The sequence below is a fragment of the Crocuta crocuta genome, unplaced genomic scaffold, assembly GCF_008692635.1.
Source record: "Crocuta crocuta isolate KB4526 unplaced genomic scaffold, BGI_CrCroc_1.0 scaffold266, whole genome shotgun sequence".
Classification (NCBI taxonomy): Eukaryota; Metazoa; Chordata; class Mammalia; order Carnivora; family Hyaenidae; genus Crocuta; species Crocuta crocuta.
In genome coordinates this window covers 4,084,060-4,097,368 of record NW_027531005.1, presented here as the reverse complement: position 1 = coordinate 4,097,368, position 13,309 = coordinate 4,084,060, and the positions used below count along the sequence as shown (strand labels likewise).

Here is a 13,309-nt window from a genome sequence, read left to right as displayed (position 1 = left end):
CTCCACATGTATTTGGTATTTCCTCCATGAACAGGCCATGCTCTCCTCATGCTGTCTTTCTACCTGGAGCATCACTTTCCTTTCCTTCACCTGGCCATTTCCTCTTCCTTCTTTGACCAACAAAGAGTTGGTCACACTGGGCCCTTATCCCATTAATCACTTTGTTTATGTCTCTGGGGCAGTACTGGCCTTGTTGGTTCATATTTTACTTATTCACTGTCTAGTTCATCCACTAGTCCACATGGTCCATGACTTTGGGAAGCAAAGACGGAGTCTTTGAGTCTTATTAATTGTTGATCCTTCCTGTCTAATGAGTAACACACTGTCCTGCACAAAGCAGATGCTTAAAATTACTTTGTGGACTTCATGGGAACTTCACACATGATTTCATCTATCTACACTCTGCTTTCCTAGAGGGGCTAAAGGGGAGCGAGGGATTAGGTCACCAAGTGGTAAAGCTATGGGCAGCTCCACGACAAGAAACAGGAAGATAGTCCCGGCACTGAGGCAACTTGTTTTTGGCTGGGAGGCCTGATTCCCTCTTACTGGGAGCCGTAAAGGTAGCCAAGTTCTGGATTCACAACTGCCATAACCAGATAGCTAGACTAACATCCCACTGGCCTAGAGCCCCATAATGTCTTGGGCTATGTTAGCTAGCTTGTCCTATAGGGAGAGGAAAACAGGATAGCATTTCAAAACAAGGAGGGCTTTATGGTTTTCAGACTGTGCTCTATGGAACCCTGGAGGTTCCGTGGAGCTTCTTTGGAGATGAGGAGATGGATGTATGGATTCCAAGATAGAGAGGTTCCAGGAGCCCCCAACCCTTAACCAGAGTAGCTCCTACTTCCATCTGTCTTGAATACTGGGTTTCCACATTGAATTTTGGCTGGAGAAAGGTTTCTATGATTAAAAAAAAAAAAAAAGGCTTCTACCTTCTCAGTCTGGTCCAACTCTATCATTTCACAGAGGAAATAATACAATGACAGCAAAAACATGAGCAGTGCCTAGACAGTGGCTCTAGCTGCTGTGCTTGTAATGGCTCTTCAGGTCCTCACAGGTGTCTTGTGGGCCAAGCTGTGCTGATGTGCAGGGGTAGCAAGCAGGGGTGTCCCAGCCAACCACAGCTCTGCCCAGAAGTGCCCTTGCCATGTCAGAGGTGGCATATTCGGGTGACATTCCCGGAAGGTCCTCCTTCCACTGTCTCTCTACTGACAGAGGACACTGGGACACAGAATGGGTACATTTCTGGCTGCCACGACTCCACAGCCTGAGACTCTGTCCTCTGTGCCTTCCCTTGGGAAGGGGATGTTTCACTCAAACAGGGCCAGAGCCAGAGCTGGAGCTGGAGTAAGACCTCCTGGGCCAGAGCCCGCTAGCACGGACCTTTCTGCCCTGCTCTGACTCAGCCCTAAGGGGCCTGGGGAGAGCTGAGCATTCAGTGTTATGGTGGACCACCTGCCCTGGCCTGGACATATGTGGGGGCTTCTCTCCCTGCTTACACCCCTCCTCTCACCCAGGGTGCTGGCTGCTCTGTTCTTCAGGTGAGGGACACCCTGCTCCTCAACAGATGGTAGGACCCGAATCAGGTTAGGCAGATTGATGCCGGAGATGTATCGGTTAGGGATTTGGAGATCCCCATCCTACAGGTTATCACTCTGCTCTTCCTATTAACTCTGTGGGTACCGGAGAAGGGGTCTGTTTCCTCTTCCTCCTTACAGTCCTTCTTACAAACAGTGCCGGCATCTTCTGTCTCTGGGTGAACATGGACCCCAGGAACAGGGAGTTGAGTGAGGCTGGGAGGCACTTACGAATTGTGGACGCTGCAGTTGTAGAAGACAAAGCTGGTGCTGGCAAATGTCATGCCTGTCTCCTTCGACTTGAGCTGCAGCTGGACAACATGGTGGTCCCCTGGGGGGCAGAGACAACGACGAGGTAAGGGGAAAGGTCAAGTTCCTGTGTGAGGGTCCTACTGAGTGTGATGTGCATTGGGAAAGGGGAGCCTGCTCCCTTGGGGGTGTTCTCAGCACTGACAGGACTCTGGTTCGGGGGGCCCGGTCGCAGGACAGCCCTGAGAACATCTGCAGAGGGCGCTTCTTATCTGTTCCTCCTTCCACCCTGTGTCCCCAGCACCCACCCCTCATCTGCTCACCAGCTCTCATGTGTGCATACCCTGACAGGCTTGCATGCATGGTGTCCATGCCAGACTCACAGAATTATAAACATACACATGGCTTAGCTACCACGACAACCACGTAGACTCTTTGTAACACTGCCACAAGCCACGCAAGAGATTTTGTATGTATGTGCGTGTATGTGCACACATGGGTTCATTCCTCATCTCAGTAAGGAGACACCCCGATTTGACACTCCCTCCTCTGGTGGGCTCAGGGCTCCGTTCGGGCGGGTGTCCCTGGAATCCTCAGCTGGTGCCAGGGAGGAGTTGAAAGCCCATGTTTAATTCACAGCCCTGACCCTGGGCCCCCACTTCCAGCCTTGTTCTGTGCCTTCCCCGAGAGCCTCATTAATCAATCAGTTGGGAACAAATGTGACAAGCCCAAAAGGGAGGGCCAACATGAAATCAATCTGCCCAGGCTGGGCCTGTCCCTCACCAGTGTTGGGCCTCTGTCCACCCCTGTTCCTCCCAGTGCAGCTGGCCATGAACATGCAGCCCTGGGAAGGCAGGGCAGGGGATTGGAGGCAGTGGTCCAAGATCAGAGACCCAGCAATGCAGGCAGGGGACAGAGCCACAGGAGTCTTGACATCTTCCTCCCTGCCTGCCATGCTCCTGACCAGCTGCCCCTCCCCACCGGCCCCTCCACGCCACCCTCTCCTGCTCCAGGACAATCTCCAGACTGGGCTGGCACGTTCTGATGCTGTCCTGGCCTTGCCCTCTCTCCGCAGTCCCTTCAGCTGCTCCTACCTAGGATGAGGCTGACTCCAGGATGCCCACCTAGTTTCAGCAGTCATTTCTGAGAGCAGCAAAAAGATGCTTTTTCCTCCTGTTCCGTATCATACCCACCAAAGCACCCCTTCCCCTGACTCCCCTGCCTGTGGGCTCCCTCCGGGCCCCCCATGCCTGTCTCGAGTTCTCATCACGATAGGAGGAAAGACATGCCACCCAACTTTGCCTCTGGGGACCACTCACCATTCTCTGTGATTATTCGGGGCACCTCCTTGGCTGCCGGGGAGTAGCACTGGATCTGATTGCCTACCACCAGCCCATCCATCTCTGACAGGTCCTCAAAGGTGCAGTTGACACCCGCTGACAGCTCCGGGACATTGTATGTCTCTAGGACCAGCTGCGAACAGCCCCGGCAAGGGGAGAGAGGGAGGAAGAGAGCAAAGTGGGGCAAGGAAGGGTATGTAATAAAAGAAGAAAGAGGGAGAGCAAGAGATCAGAGAGAAAAAGAGAGAAAATAGGAGACGATGGATATTAACATAGAGAAAAGAAAGCCAATTGATCACAAGACAAGAGGCGGTGGGATGTAGAGTCAGACACAGAGGAAACTTCGTTACATATGAATGGAATTGTCCTCAGGAAATGGGAGTGCTTAGGGGATTTGTTGGTAGAAAGAAAGGTGGGCAGGACTGAGGTATTGCTGGTCAAGTTCCTCTTCCATCATCCCCTATTTTGGAAAAATGGCAAACCAACCGCCAGTGCATGAACATGGGAGATACCCTGCCTCTTTCTCCCTCTGCACATAAATCCTTCCCATTTTGCAGACAAAGATATAGTTCCCAACATCTTCCCTCTCTTGGTCACCTTTTCAATCATTTTTGGTGTCATGCTTTTCCCTATCTCCCCACCCATTATGCAGAGGGTCTCTGTCCCGGTATTCCTGTATATGTCCCCTCTTCCATCTCTGGGGACACATTCTTTAAAGCTGCCCTCAAGCAGCCTTGCTGGTCAGGCCTGGCCCAGCTCTTAAGGGCACTGGGGGACTTTGGTGGGGGAGAGGGCTCTCCCATGTCCCCAGACCCAGATCCCACTGCTCTTACCAGGACATTGTACTGGGAAACAGAGATGTTACTGGGATGGACCGTCAGCCGGACACACTGCTTCATCTCAGAGGCGAACCTGCGGGGCTCTCTGGACCTCTCACAGCGCTCTTTCCGGGTGCACCTGGGAGGGACAGACCAACGAGTGACTCAGGAGAAGGTCACTTGCTCCAGTGAGGGGCCGACACGGAGGTCAGGCACTGCCAGCGGCTCCCGGGACATGTTCAAACAAGACTACCCTCTTTGCCTTCTTCCTCCAGCCTGTTCCTCTCCCACCATCCCTGAATGTGAAAGTGATGATTATTCTAATCACTGGTTGCCAAATGCAGAAACTTGGGGGTCATCCTGAAGACCCCTCACCTACTCCTCACTAACAGAAAGAGCTGCAAAGTCCTGCTAGCCTACCTCCCCACCCATCCTCAGCTTTGTAAATCTCCCCTCTTAGGCAAACCGAGACACCGTATACACAAAATATTCTTTCCAATTTCCTTGCCTTGTACTGGCCACTTCTTCTCTCTGGACTACCTTCTCTCCACATTTCCCCTGTCCAGCTTCTACCTACCCTTCCAGACATGGTTCAACCATTAGGCATCTGCATTCTCTCCCCAATACCACCCTAGGCAGAGTTAAGAGCATTCGGGGGTTTCTGATAGTCTAGAACTTCTTTGATTACATGATCATTATTGGATTAAGTGCAGCCCTCTCCTAGCAGGTGTGAGCTCAAAAGAAGAAACGATACCTGACTTATTTTGGAATCCCCTGTATACCTCATGTCCAGCAGCCAGAAGACAAATGTAGGCAGGTGGGAGGGAAGGAAGGAAGGATCAAAAGAACAGTGTAGCAGTTCAAAGCATGGTCTGGAGCCAGATTGCCTTGGATCAGAATCCCATCTCCCAGCACAGGGTTACTGTTATAGAAAGTTTGCTACTGTTGCTTAGCCTCCTGTGTTGTTCAAAGTACACTGCATCACGGGTAGACTACATCCAGGGTGACCTGGGATCTTACAGTCCTCACTGATGGAGCTTGTGAAACAGGCACATAAGAATCATGTACCTTCACCCAAATGTGCACATCACACATGGGGAAAGGTACTTAGACTCTGCTGGGGCCAAGGCATCCCTGCCTTGCAGTGGGAGTTTACCGCATGGAGTACCTGAGCTCTGGGCAACAGGCTTTAATCCAAGTCTGATAAACCGTGTGAATGTGGACCTTCGCTGGGCAGCTGTGATTTGGAGGCTGTAGACTCCTGATTCTACTGTGGGGTAAGGGAAAGCAGGGTCCTTAGAGGGACAAGCTGAGGCAAGCTGGGGTGGCAGGGAGATGGCTCCTGAGTCATCAGGAGGAATGCCACAGGGAAGGAAGACAGATTTGGCTTCCGTGAGAGGGATAGCCTAATGGTGGTGAGTCTGGGGGGAGAATTTAGCAAATGAGGGAAAATTCACTGAAGGCATGGACTAAAGGAAGAAGGGGGAGATGCAGGGACAAAAAGGATGACCACAGAGTAAATTGGATCAGTTATGGGAACGGGAAAAGCAATTCTAAGTAATACAATCATGGCTACTAGTCAGTGAGCGCTTCTTGTGCACCCTGGTAAGTTTACCTCAAAGTCTCCCAACAATGCCCTGAGGCAGGTACCATAAAAAACCCATTTTAGGGGCGCCTGGGTGGCTTAGTCGGTTAAGCGTCCGACTTTCGCTTAGGTCGTGATCTCGCGGTTCGTGGGTTTGGGCCCCGCGTCGGGCTCTGTGCTGACTGCCAGCTCAGAGCCTGGAGCCTGTTTCAGAGTCTGTCACTCCCTCTCTCTCTGACCCTCCCCTGCTCACGCTGTCTCTCTCTCTCTCCTAGAGATAAAAAAAAAAAAAAAAATTAAAAAACTAAAAAAAACAACAACAACCCCATTTTATAGACCAGGAAACTGCAAGAAGGTTGGGTAAGTAACTTGCCCAAGGTCATCAGCTCATCAGGGAGAACCAGACTAAACCCATGTCCCTGCCATTTTGATGGTCTATTCATGTTGCTTAAGGCAATTTCAAAATTTCTCTTCAAGCTTTGTCTCTAAGCTAATCGCTTTTTTTTTTTTTTTTTTTTTTTTTTTGCCTGCCACTGGGAAGCACTTTGAATATTATTACAACTTGTGAATTCTCCAGGATCCTTCTAGGAAACCCGAGAGTGAAGGGTCAGACATGAATGTGGTCACCTCCCTGGCACTCCCTGCCTGCTCTAGCCGGCTATGGCAACAAGGGCGTCTGCCTAAAAGTCTTGGAAGTTAATTTAGCAGGCTAGCTCCTCTGTGAGGACTTCATTACCTCTGGCCATTAAGCTAATGTTATGGACTTTTCCAGGGTGTCTGCACTGACATCGCTATTAATAGTGTTATTACTCCCATTAACAGCAGACCCAGAGAGCTGGTACAGGCTTAAATTATTCACTGACTCCCCAACTTTGAAGTCCTTATTTCCAATAGCAATCAGTCGGTCTGAAAAATGTCTTTGATTAAATTATGAAGGGAGGAAAATGAACCTGCACCCAGGCCAAACCTCACCTGGAGTGACTAAATAGATTCAGATGGAGAAGACAGGACTCTACATCTCTTGCATGTCTACAAAGGTACTTGGTTGGGGGAATCTCAAGATGAAATCTACCTGCATGGTTTGTGGCTTCCAAAGTTCATGTGGCTGCATCCTGCCATGGCTCCCCAAATTTGAGAGCCCCTCAAACCAAACACACCCCTCACCCCCAATTTGGGTCTTACCAGAAAAGCCACCTGTAGCTTACAATTTTAAACATGCCATCTAACTGTGTAACCTCGGGCAAATTACTTAACCTCTTGGTGCCTCAGTGTTCTCTTCTACAAAATGGGGACAAAACAGTATCTAACAAATAGGGTTATTACAGGGAATACAATGAGGTTATGCAAGTAAAATATTTAGAACAGGGCATAGCTTGTGTGCAATAAGCCATCAGTACATGTCCATTAGCACTATAACCCCATCCCTGCTCTGCCTTCCTCATGCAAGCTCTCTGAACTATAGCTGACACAGAAGCACAGATTTTCCAGACTGGCCCATGGGGCAAACCAGAGACAAAAAGAGACGGCTCCAGGAGTTTTCCTCCTAATGAGGGACGGGGAGCCCCAGAGGCCAGGAGGGAGGAAAGAGGGAAAGAGTGTCCTGGCTTGCTTGGAGCTCTGCTTTCTCAGTAGCTGTCAAAGGGTATTGAGTACTCAGCTCTGTTAGTGGAAAGTCAAGTTTAAGGTCAGTGTCAGGGATGTTTTGACATTTCTACTACCCCTGAGGGCCCATGAGGGCCGAGGCTGCAAATGCCCAAAAGCACAGACAGCTGACCTTAGATGTGAGAGGGTAATGGGGGGAAGGATGGATTCCTTCGGAGTTCTTATGGGGAATGTCAGGGTAATGGCCTCCTGCTCTTCTAGGACTGTGATTTCTCATTAGCCCAGGCAAGAGCCGGGAAGTGTACAAAGGATTAAGTCATGACTTTTGGGGGTGGCCTAGATGTTTCTTTCAACAGGGCCCCAGGTACTTCCTACATTGCTTCCTTCAACTCCACTGCAGAAGAACCCTGGAGCTGGAAGAAGGTCCTGCTTCATCTGTTTGCCAGGCAGGACTCAAAAAGTGCATGCTAGGTGACTTGGAGTCTTCAGACAGTCATCCATGTGGCTGCCATCACCACACCCCTCCACAACACAGATCTGCAGGTGGCCAGCAGGAAGCGGGCTCCAAGAAGACTGCTAAGGTCCCCAGAACTGGAGTCTGTTTCTGCTAACTTCCTCTTATGCCCCTTCCTCATTCCACTTTCTCTGCAGTTGGGCCCTCCAGCCCCAGTTCAGAGGTGCTGAAAGGCCATGGGGACAGAGGCCTGGGCCCTGGAGGGGTTATTATTCAAGCCAGTGGTTCCAATGAGATTATCCTCTCTAATGAAGCAGCCACCTCCGCCCTCCTCTAAGTCTGAACTTTCGCTGCTGGAGAATTCCCAGCCAAGTGGAAAATTGGAAAAGAGAGGAACGGAGAAAGGAAGGGGGTGAGAGAGACGGAAGAGGTGGTGATTAAGTTCTTTAGAAATTAATTCCTAAGGACAGCAAAAGAAATATTAACGTCCAGTGTCACCAGCTGGGTGAGCAAATTTCAATTTGGAATTGGGGCTGCAGGTGGGGTCTGGGCGAGCCTCCAGGCTGGGGGTTAGGTGCTGGTCCGTCCCCAGGCCCTCCAGCACGGCCCCACCTGCCTCGGATCTCAGAATGTCTCCTGACTTCTTTCCACGGCGGCTTACCCCCTCCCCCATCCTTAAATATCTCGCATTGGTCATGGCCTGGGCTTAAGTGCACCCTTGAGGGAAGCTGGGTTTAGAATATGAGGAGATTGAAAAAAATGAGATGGGGTTAGGGTTTCCCAAATGAGCTTTCCAGGAAAGTTAAGAGGAATGCTTACTAGCAGGGGCTTTTTGGTTACTGTATCCACATCTGAGAACCCAGACAAGGGAAGAAACTGGGTTTGCCAATACTGTTGGCCTTGCCCTCTTCAGAAAAGCCCACGGAAATGGGAAGGCACATCTGTGCATCTTGGAGGAAGGTGAGCTAGATGGTGAAGGGACCCTTTCCAGGCAGATGAATGTGCGAGAGGTTTCTTACACCAAGGGTGTAGACCAGGTGATCCCTGCAGTGCATGATTCTAGGATCCAATGACTAACACCATGGTCTTGATCCAAGGATTTAGGCTGTACTTAGAGATGTCTCCTTTGCCATCAGCTGCCGAACGGGAACTGTACTCACTGCCCTTTGCCATCTCTAAAGCTCCAAAGCCAACCTAAGCAGCAGATGTGGGTTTCCATGTCTCCTGGGTCTCACGTGCCAAAGCAGGAGGGCACAGGATTTAATGGCAACAGCAAGTGCAGGAGCCCAGAGGAGGCCCAAGAGCCTTTGTGGGCTCATGTGGTAACCACGTGGTCCTGGTGCGCATGGTTCTGGCCCACTGCCACGGGCAGCACAGAGGGGCTGAGCTCCACCCTGGGTCCTAGTTGGGAGTCTTACCTCGCCTTCTTTTCAGCCCTTCTTCAAACAAATGATAATCTGAACACAAAAAAAGGTAGTCAAAGGGACCCAGGGAGGTCCCTTTTCTGGGAAGAGAATTTATGTTTCTGAGAAGACAATTATATTTAGCAGGTGCCCAACTGGAGGGGGAAGCAGGGACAGTCTCTCTCTTCATCGGTAGGTAGTGCTGTTGGGGCCTATTTATGTCTACTGCAGATGAGAGGAGGTTAGGAAAGCTGAGGTGGTGAGAAGAGCAGGACTGGAGGGAGGGAGAGGAACAGAGGGAACGAGAAGGAGAGAGAGAGAGGAGGAGGAGAAGAAAGCAAAGGCAAGGTGTAGCAGCCTAGTCCATTCTCCCCTCAATCCAATCAGTAACAAGGGGGCTCCTGTCTGTCACTTGAGACACACTCACCAGTTACTCTGATTGATGCGGTCAGCTTGCACACCACCACTACCCAACAGCCTGGAGCTTTCTTTAATGTCATCAAGTCAGGTGCAGGGGAGCACTGTGCTCTGTGTGAGCTGGGCCACTCTCCACACCACGAGCCCAGGGTAGCATGGCTGGGCAGAGCGTGTGAATGCTGGTATATGGCTATGCACGTCTGCCCTTCAACCTCAGGGGCAGCCCAGCTCTTCAGGCAGCTAAGTCATTAGACTGGGAGGGGCACCCAGAGCTCATATGGACCACAGGGCTTTCCTAATTCCTATGAGCTGATGGCATTGCTGACTGAACATCTTTTGGTCATGAACGCATGTGTTATACACATGTATGTAGGGAGGAGAGGGAGGCAGTAGTTAGGAGAGGAAAAGTAAGGTTCCTTAACCCATGCTATATATCTGTTGGGCCAGAGATGGAAAAACTCGACTGTACCAGTATCCAGTCTGGGATTCTTCTTCTGGACCAGGGGCTGAAAACTTCCTGGCAAAGAGGGAAGCCCAGAGCATAGACTGCAAAGGTTGCTGGGAAGAAGTGATTCTAACAATTCCTCATGAATGGGTGGGCATCCTACAAACAGCTCTGAGAGACACCGGTGCCTTAGCAGGTTGGTATTAAAGGGTCCTTCGATACAGCTTAAAGAGAGAATCAAAGCAGGCTATGGGCTATGCTAAAAGGCAGCAAGGAAGGACTTAAATGTTTGGAATCCATTTGGGCTCCATTAAGGGGACATTTGGCCATGGCTATGGGATAAAGTGTGCATATTCCTAAGGACCATTGAAGACTGAGGCCTCTGAGCACTGCCTACATGGTGTAGCTGGTTGGAGTTGCTCAAGACAGGGAGCCTTTCCAGTGGTGGGTTTGTTCTGGCCGCCCAGCCATAGCCCTTTGGTCCTGGGGAGGACAGGAAGGGGCAAGGACTGTGGAGAAAGCCCTGGGGTCTGACCCACAGCTTCTGCTTCCATAGTCACTGCAATCAGGGTGACTTCTAGGCACAGTGAAGCCACTTCATGCCCATCCACTCCCTTCATTTCCACAGTGTGGCAACAGAATGGGTCTTTCATTGCTGCTTTACAGTTGAGGCAACTGAGCCCAGACTGACTTTGACCACTGACAGGTTCTTAGCTTTAACCCCTCCCTTCTGCTCTGAGTCACAGCACTTTTCCTCTCCTTCCCTTTCCTTCTTTCCATCTTGACAGAAATGATATAGAGAAGAAAAGGAGTGGATACTGAGCAGTAACCTGGGCCAACCATCCAAGGGTAGGCATTCTTCCAACAGAAGGAATCTGCAAAGAGGAGGGGCCACAAAGGGGCAAGGGAGAGACTTTAGCAAAGCTGGTCTTATCTTTCCCCTGTTGATATCCTGGGTTACATGAGCCTCCCAGGAGTGACGCTGAAGAACCTTCTTCAGAAAGGTAACATCTGGGCCAATCGATGTGGCTGAGTCTGTCATGGGATCCCATTACCTGCTGAGACTGAGATCGGCTTCTCAGCCTGGGCCTGTTTGGGGGAAGATGGATGGGAGGGAGGCTTGGGGTTGTGCCAACCCTAGTGCTTGAAGCAAATGTTCTAGGCCCAAGGCAGGCAAAGTTGGGCTGGGCTGGAGGCTTTCCTTTACATTCCCCCAAGTCCAAACAGGTAGGGTCGGGCCCAAGGTGAATGCCCTGGGAATACGGGCTCAAGATTCACAGACAAACAAAGACCCAGCTTGTTGAAATTGTCGTTGCCATTGGAAACCAGCAAGCCTGCAAGCTGGGTCAGGGACCTAGTGGGAGGACAATGGGGTGATGCTCTGTGCTACTGGGCTGGCAGGCCCGTGCTTTGAGATAATCAAGAGTGAGTAACAGGAGGGAGGTTTCAATTACATGAGCATTTCTTAAGCCTGTTCAGTCTGTGCCCCACCTGTGCGCTTGCTGGTAGAAAGAACCCTTTCAGCCACCTGAGCCACCTGTTCATAGGGGTCCTGCCCTTAAACTATTCACTCTCTCTCTTATGCTCTCTCCTTCTGTTCTTTGTCTCTCCCCCGGTGTCTCTCTCTCTCTCTCTCTCTCACACACACACACACACATAGCTTCTGCTGCCCTCTTCCCACCAAGTTCCCATCCTCCTACTTCCTACGACCATAAAAATATTGGCAAAAGTGATAGAAAAAGGGCACATCTTGATATTCAAGGGAACTCTCTTCCTGATGCTCCTTTGCCCTGGTTTTCCTGAGGGTCAGGCTCTCTGAGACCTGGAGCACTTAGCACAGGGCCTTGTCCATGATGGGGGCCTAAATACACTGATTCTGGTGCAGTCTGCAACCCCCACCCTCTCTTTGGCCTTGGGCCCCAGTTCCCATAAAGCTTCAGGGCAGAGGCAGTCTAACATAGTCCCTCCGTATCCCTTGAGCCTAGCACAGTGCCAGAGACTGAGGGAGCAGGGCCAGTGGGAAAGGTGTATGGACAATATCTATGGAGGCACGGCACTCCCATGCATGATAACACCCCCTGCGTTTGTCACCATGCTCCCCGTCTGGCAAATAGAGGTGCCCCAGGGGAAGCGTCTGCAGGCTCCCTCTGGGCCTCCTCCACCTTCTGCACTGACTCTGCCTGCCCCAGCCTTTTCTGGCCATGCCCTCATGCGTCTCTCCCAACCATGAATGTCCAGCTGGCATGCATTTAAAATGAAAGGGAGAAAATAAGAATAAAAAACAAAACAAAACAAAACAACACAAAACAAAACAAAACAAAATAAAATAAAATAATAAAATAAAATGGAGAGCATATCAGAAGAAATAGTATCTGGCTTTTACCTGCACTTAAAGAAACTAGGGAAGAAAGGCCCACTGGAAAGAGTGGGAAGGAACATGAGAGAACTTTCTGGATGAAGGACACTTTGTATATCTTGATCGGAGCATGGATTACCTGGGTCTTCGCATTTGTCAAAACTGTTCAAACTGTACACTTAAGATCTCTCTCTATTAAACATTATATTCTGATTTATAGCATCTTAGAAGATCCAGCCATGTGGATCAGGGCTTCTCCTGAGTCACTAACTCTGGGAGGGAGTGTCATGGTGGGCAGGGCGCGGTGGGGGTGCTCATGAGCTGTATCCTCCCAGGGGAGGTGAGATTTACTAGATGCACTGGCAGAGACCCAAGCATCAGGAGGCTCAAGATTTCAGAGAACACCACCTTGACCTACAACGTCCTTTATTACACCCCCATGTACTTTTATCTACTTGCCACCCCCATGAGAAGGTATTGTTTCCTCTTCGGAAATGAGGATGCCGAATTTCTGACATACAGAGTTATGACCCGAGCCTCGTTAGTTGTGGATTCCATAAATGTAAATTCACCTGCTTGTTAACATTTATTTAAAAATCCCAAAATTGATACTTCTAACACCTTTGTGGTCATTCCCGGACATGAGCAGAGTAGAGAAAAATTGGAGTGGCCACATGCACACCTTCCCATCAGAGGCTGAAAAAGGTATGCTACTCTGCCTTCTTGTTTCAGTTCATACCACAAACAAATGTCCTGCTCACGGTCTCTTTAGTGCCACATTTTTTTTTTTTTGCATTTTTGTGCATCTTCTTGGTGACTTCACTGTTTAAAATGTTCCCCAAGTGTTGTGCTGAAATGCTGTCTAGTGCTCTTAAGCATGAGAAGACCATGATGTGCCTTATGGGGAAACATGTGTGCTAGATAAGCTTTGTTTAGGCATGAGATGTAGTGCTGTTGACCATGAATTCCATGTTAATGAAACAATTTCTATTAAATAAGGTGTCTTTAAACAGAGATACACAGAGGCACCTGGGTGGCTCAGTCAGTTAAGCATCCAACTTCG

At 50.1% G+C, this 13,309-nt stretch overlaps 1 protein-coding gene across 4 annotated transcripts in view; it reads right to left on the bottom strand.

Annotated features, from left to right (window-relative positions):
* Positions 1-13,309, bottom strand: part of PLXNA4 (plexin A4) — a 365,933-nt gene that overhangs the window by 89,828 nt on the left and 262,796 nt on the right. For all 4 annotated transcript variants that reach the window (XM_077770662.1, XM_077770661.1, XM_077770660.1 and 1 more), the window contains 3 exons: positions 4,000-4,123; positions 3,146-3,299; positions 1,809-1,908 (listed from right to left, as the gene is read on the bottom strand). In XM_077770662.1, the coding sequence (XP_077626788.1) occupies positions 1,809-1,908; positions 3,146-3,299; positions 4,000-4,123 (378 nt within the window). The remainder of the gene's footprint in view (positions 1-1,808; positions 1,909-3,145; positions 3,300-3,999; positions 4,124-13,309) is intronic.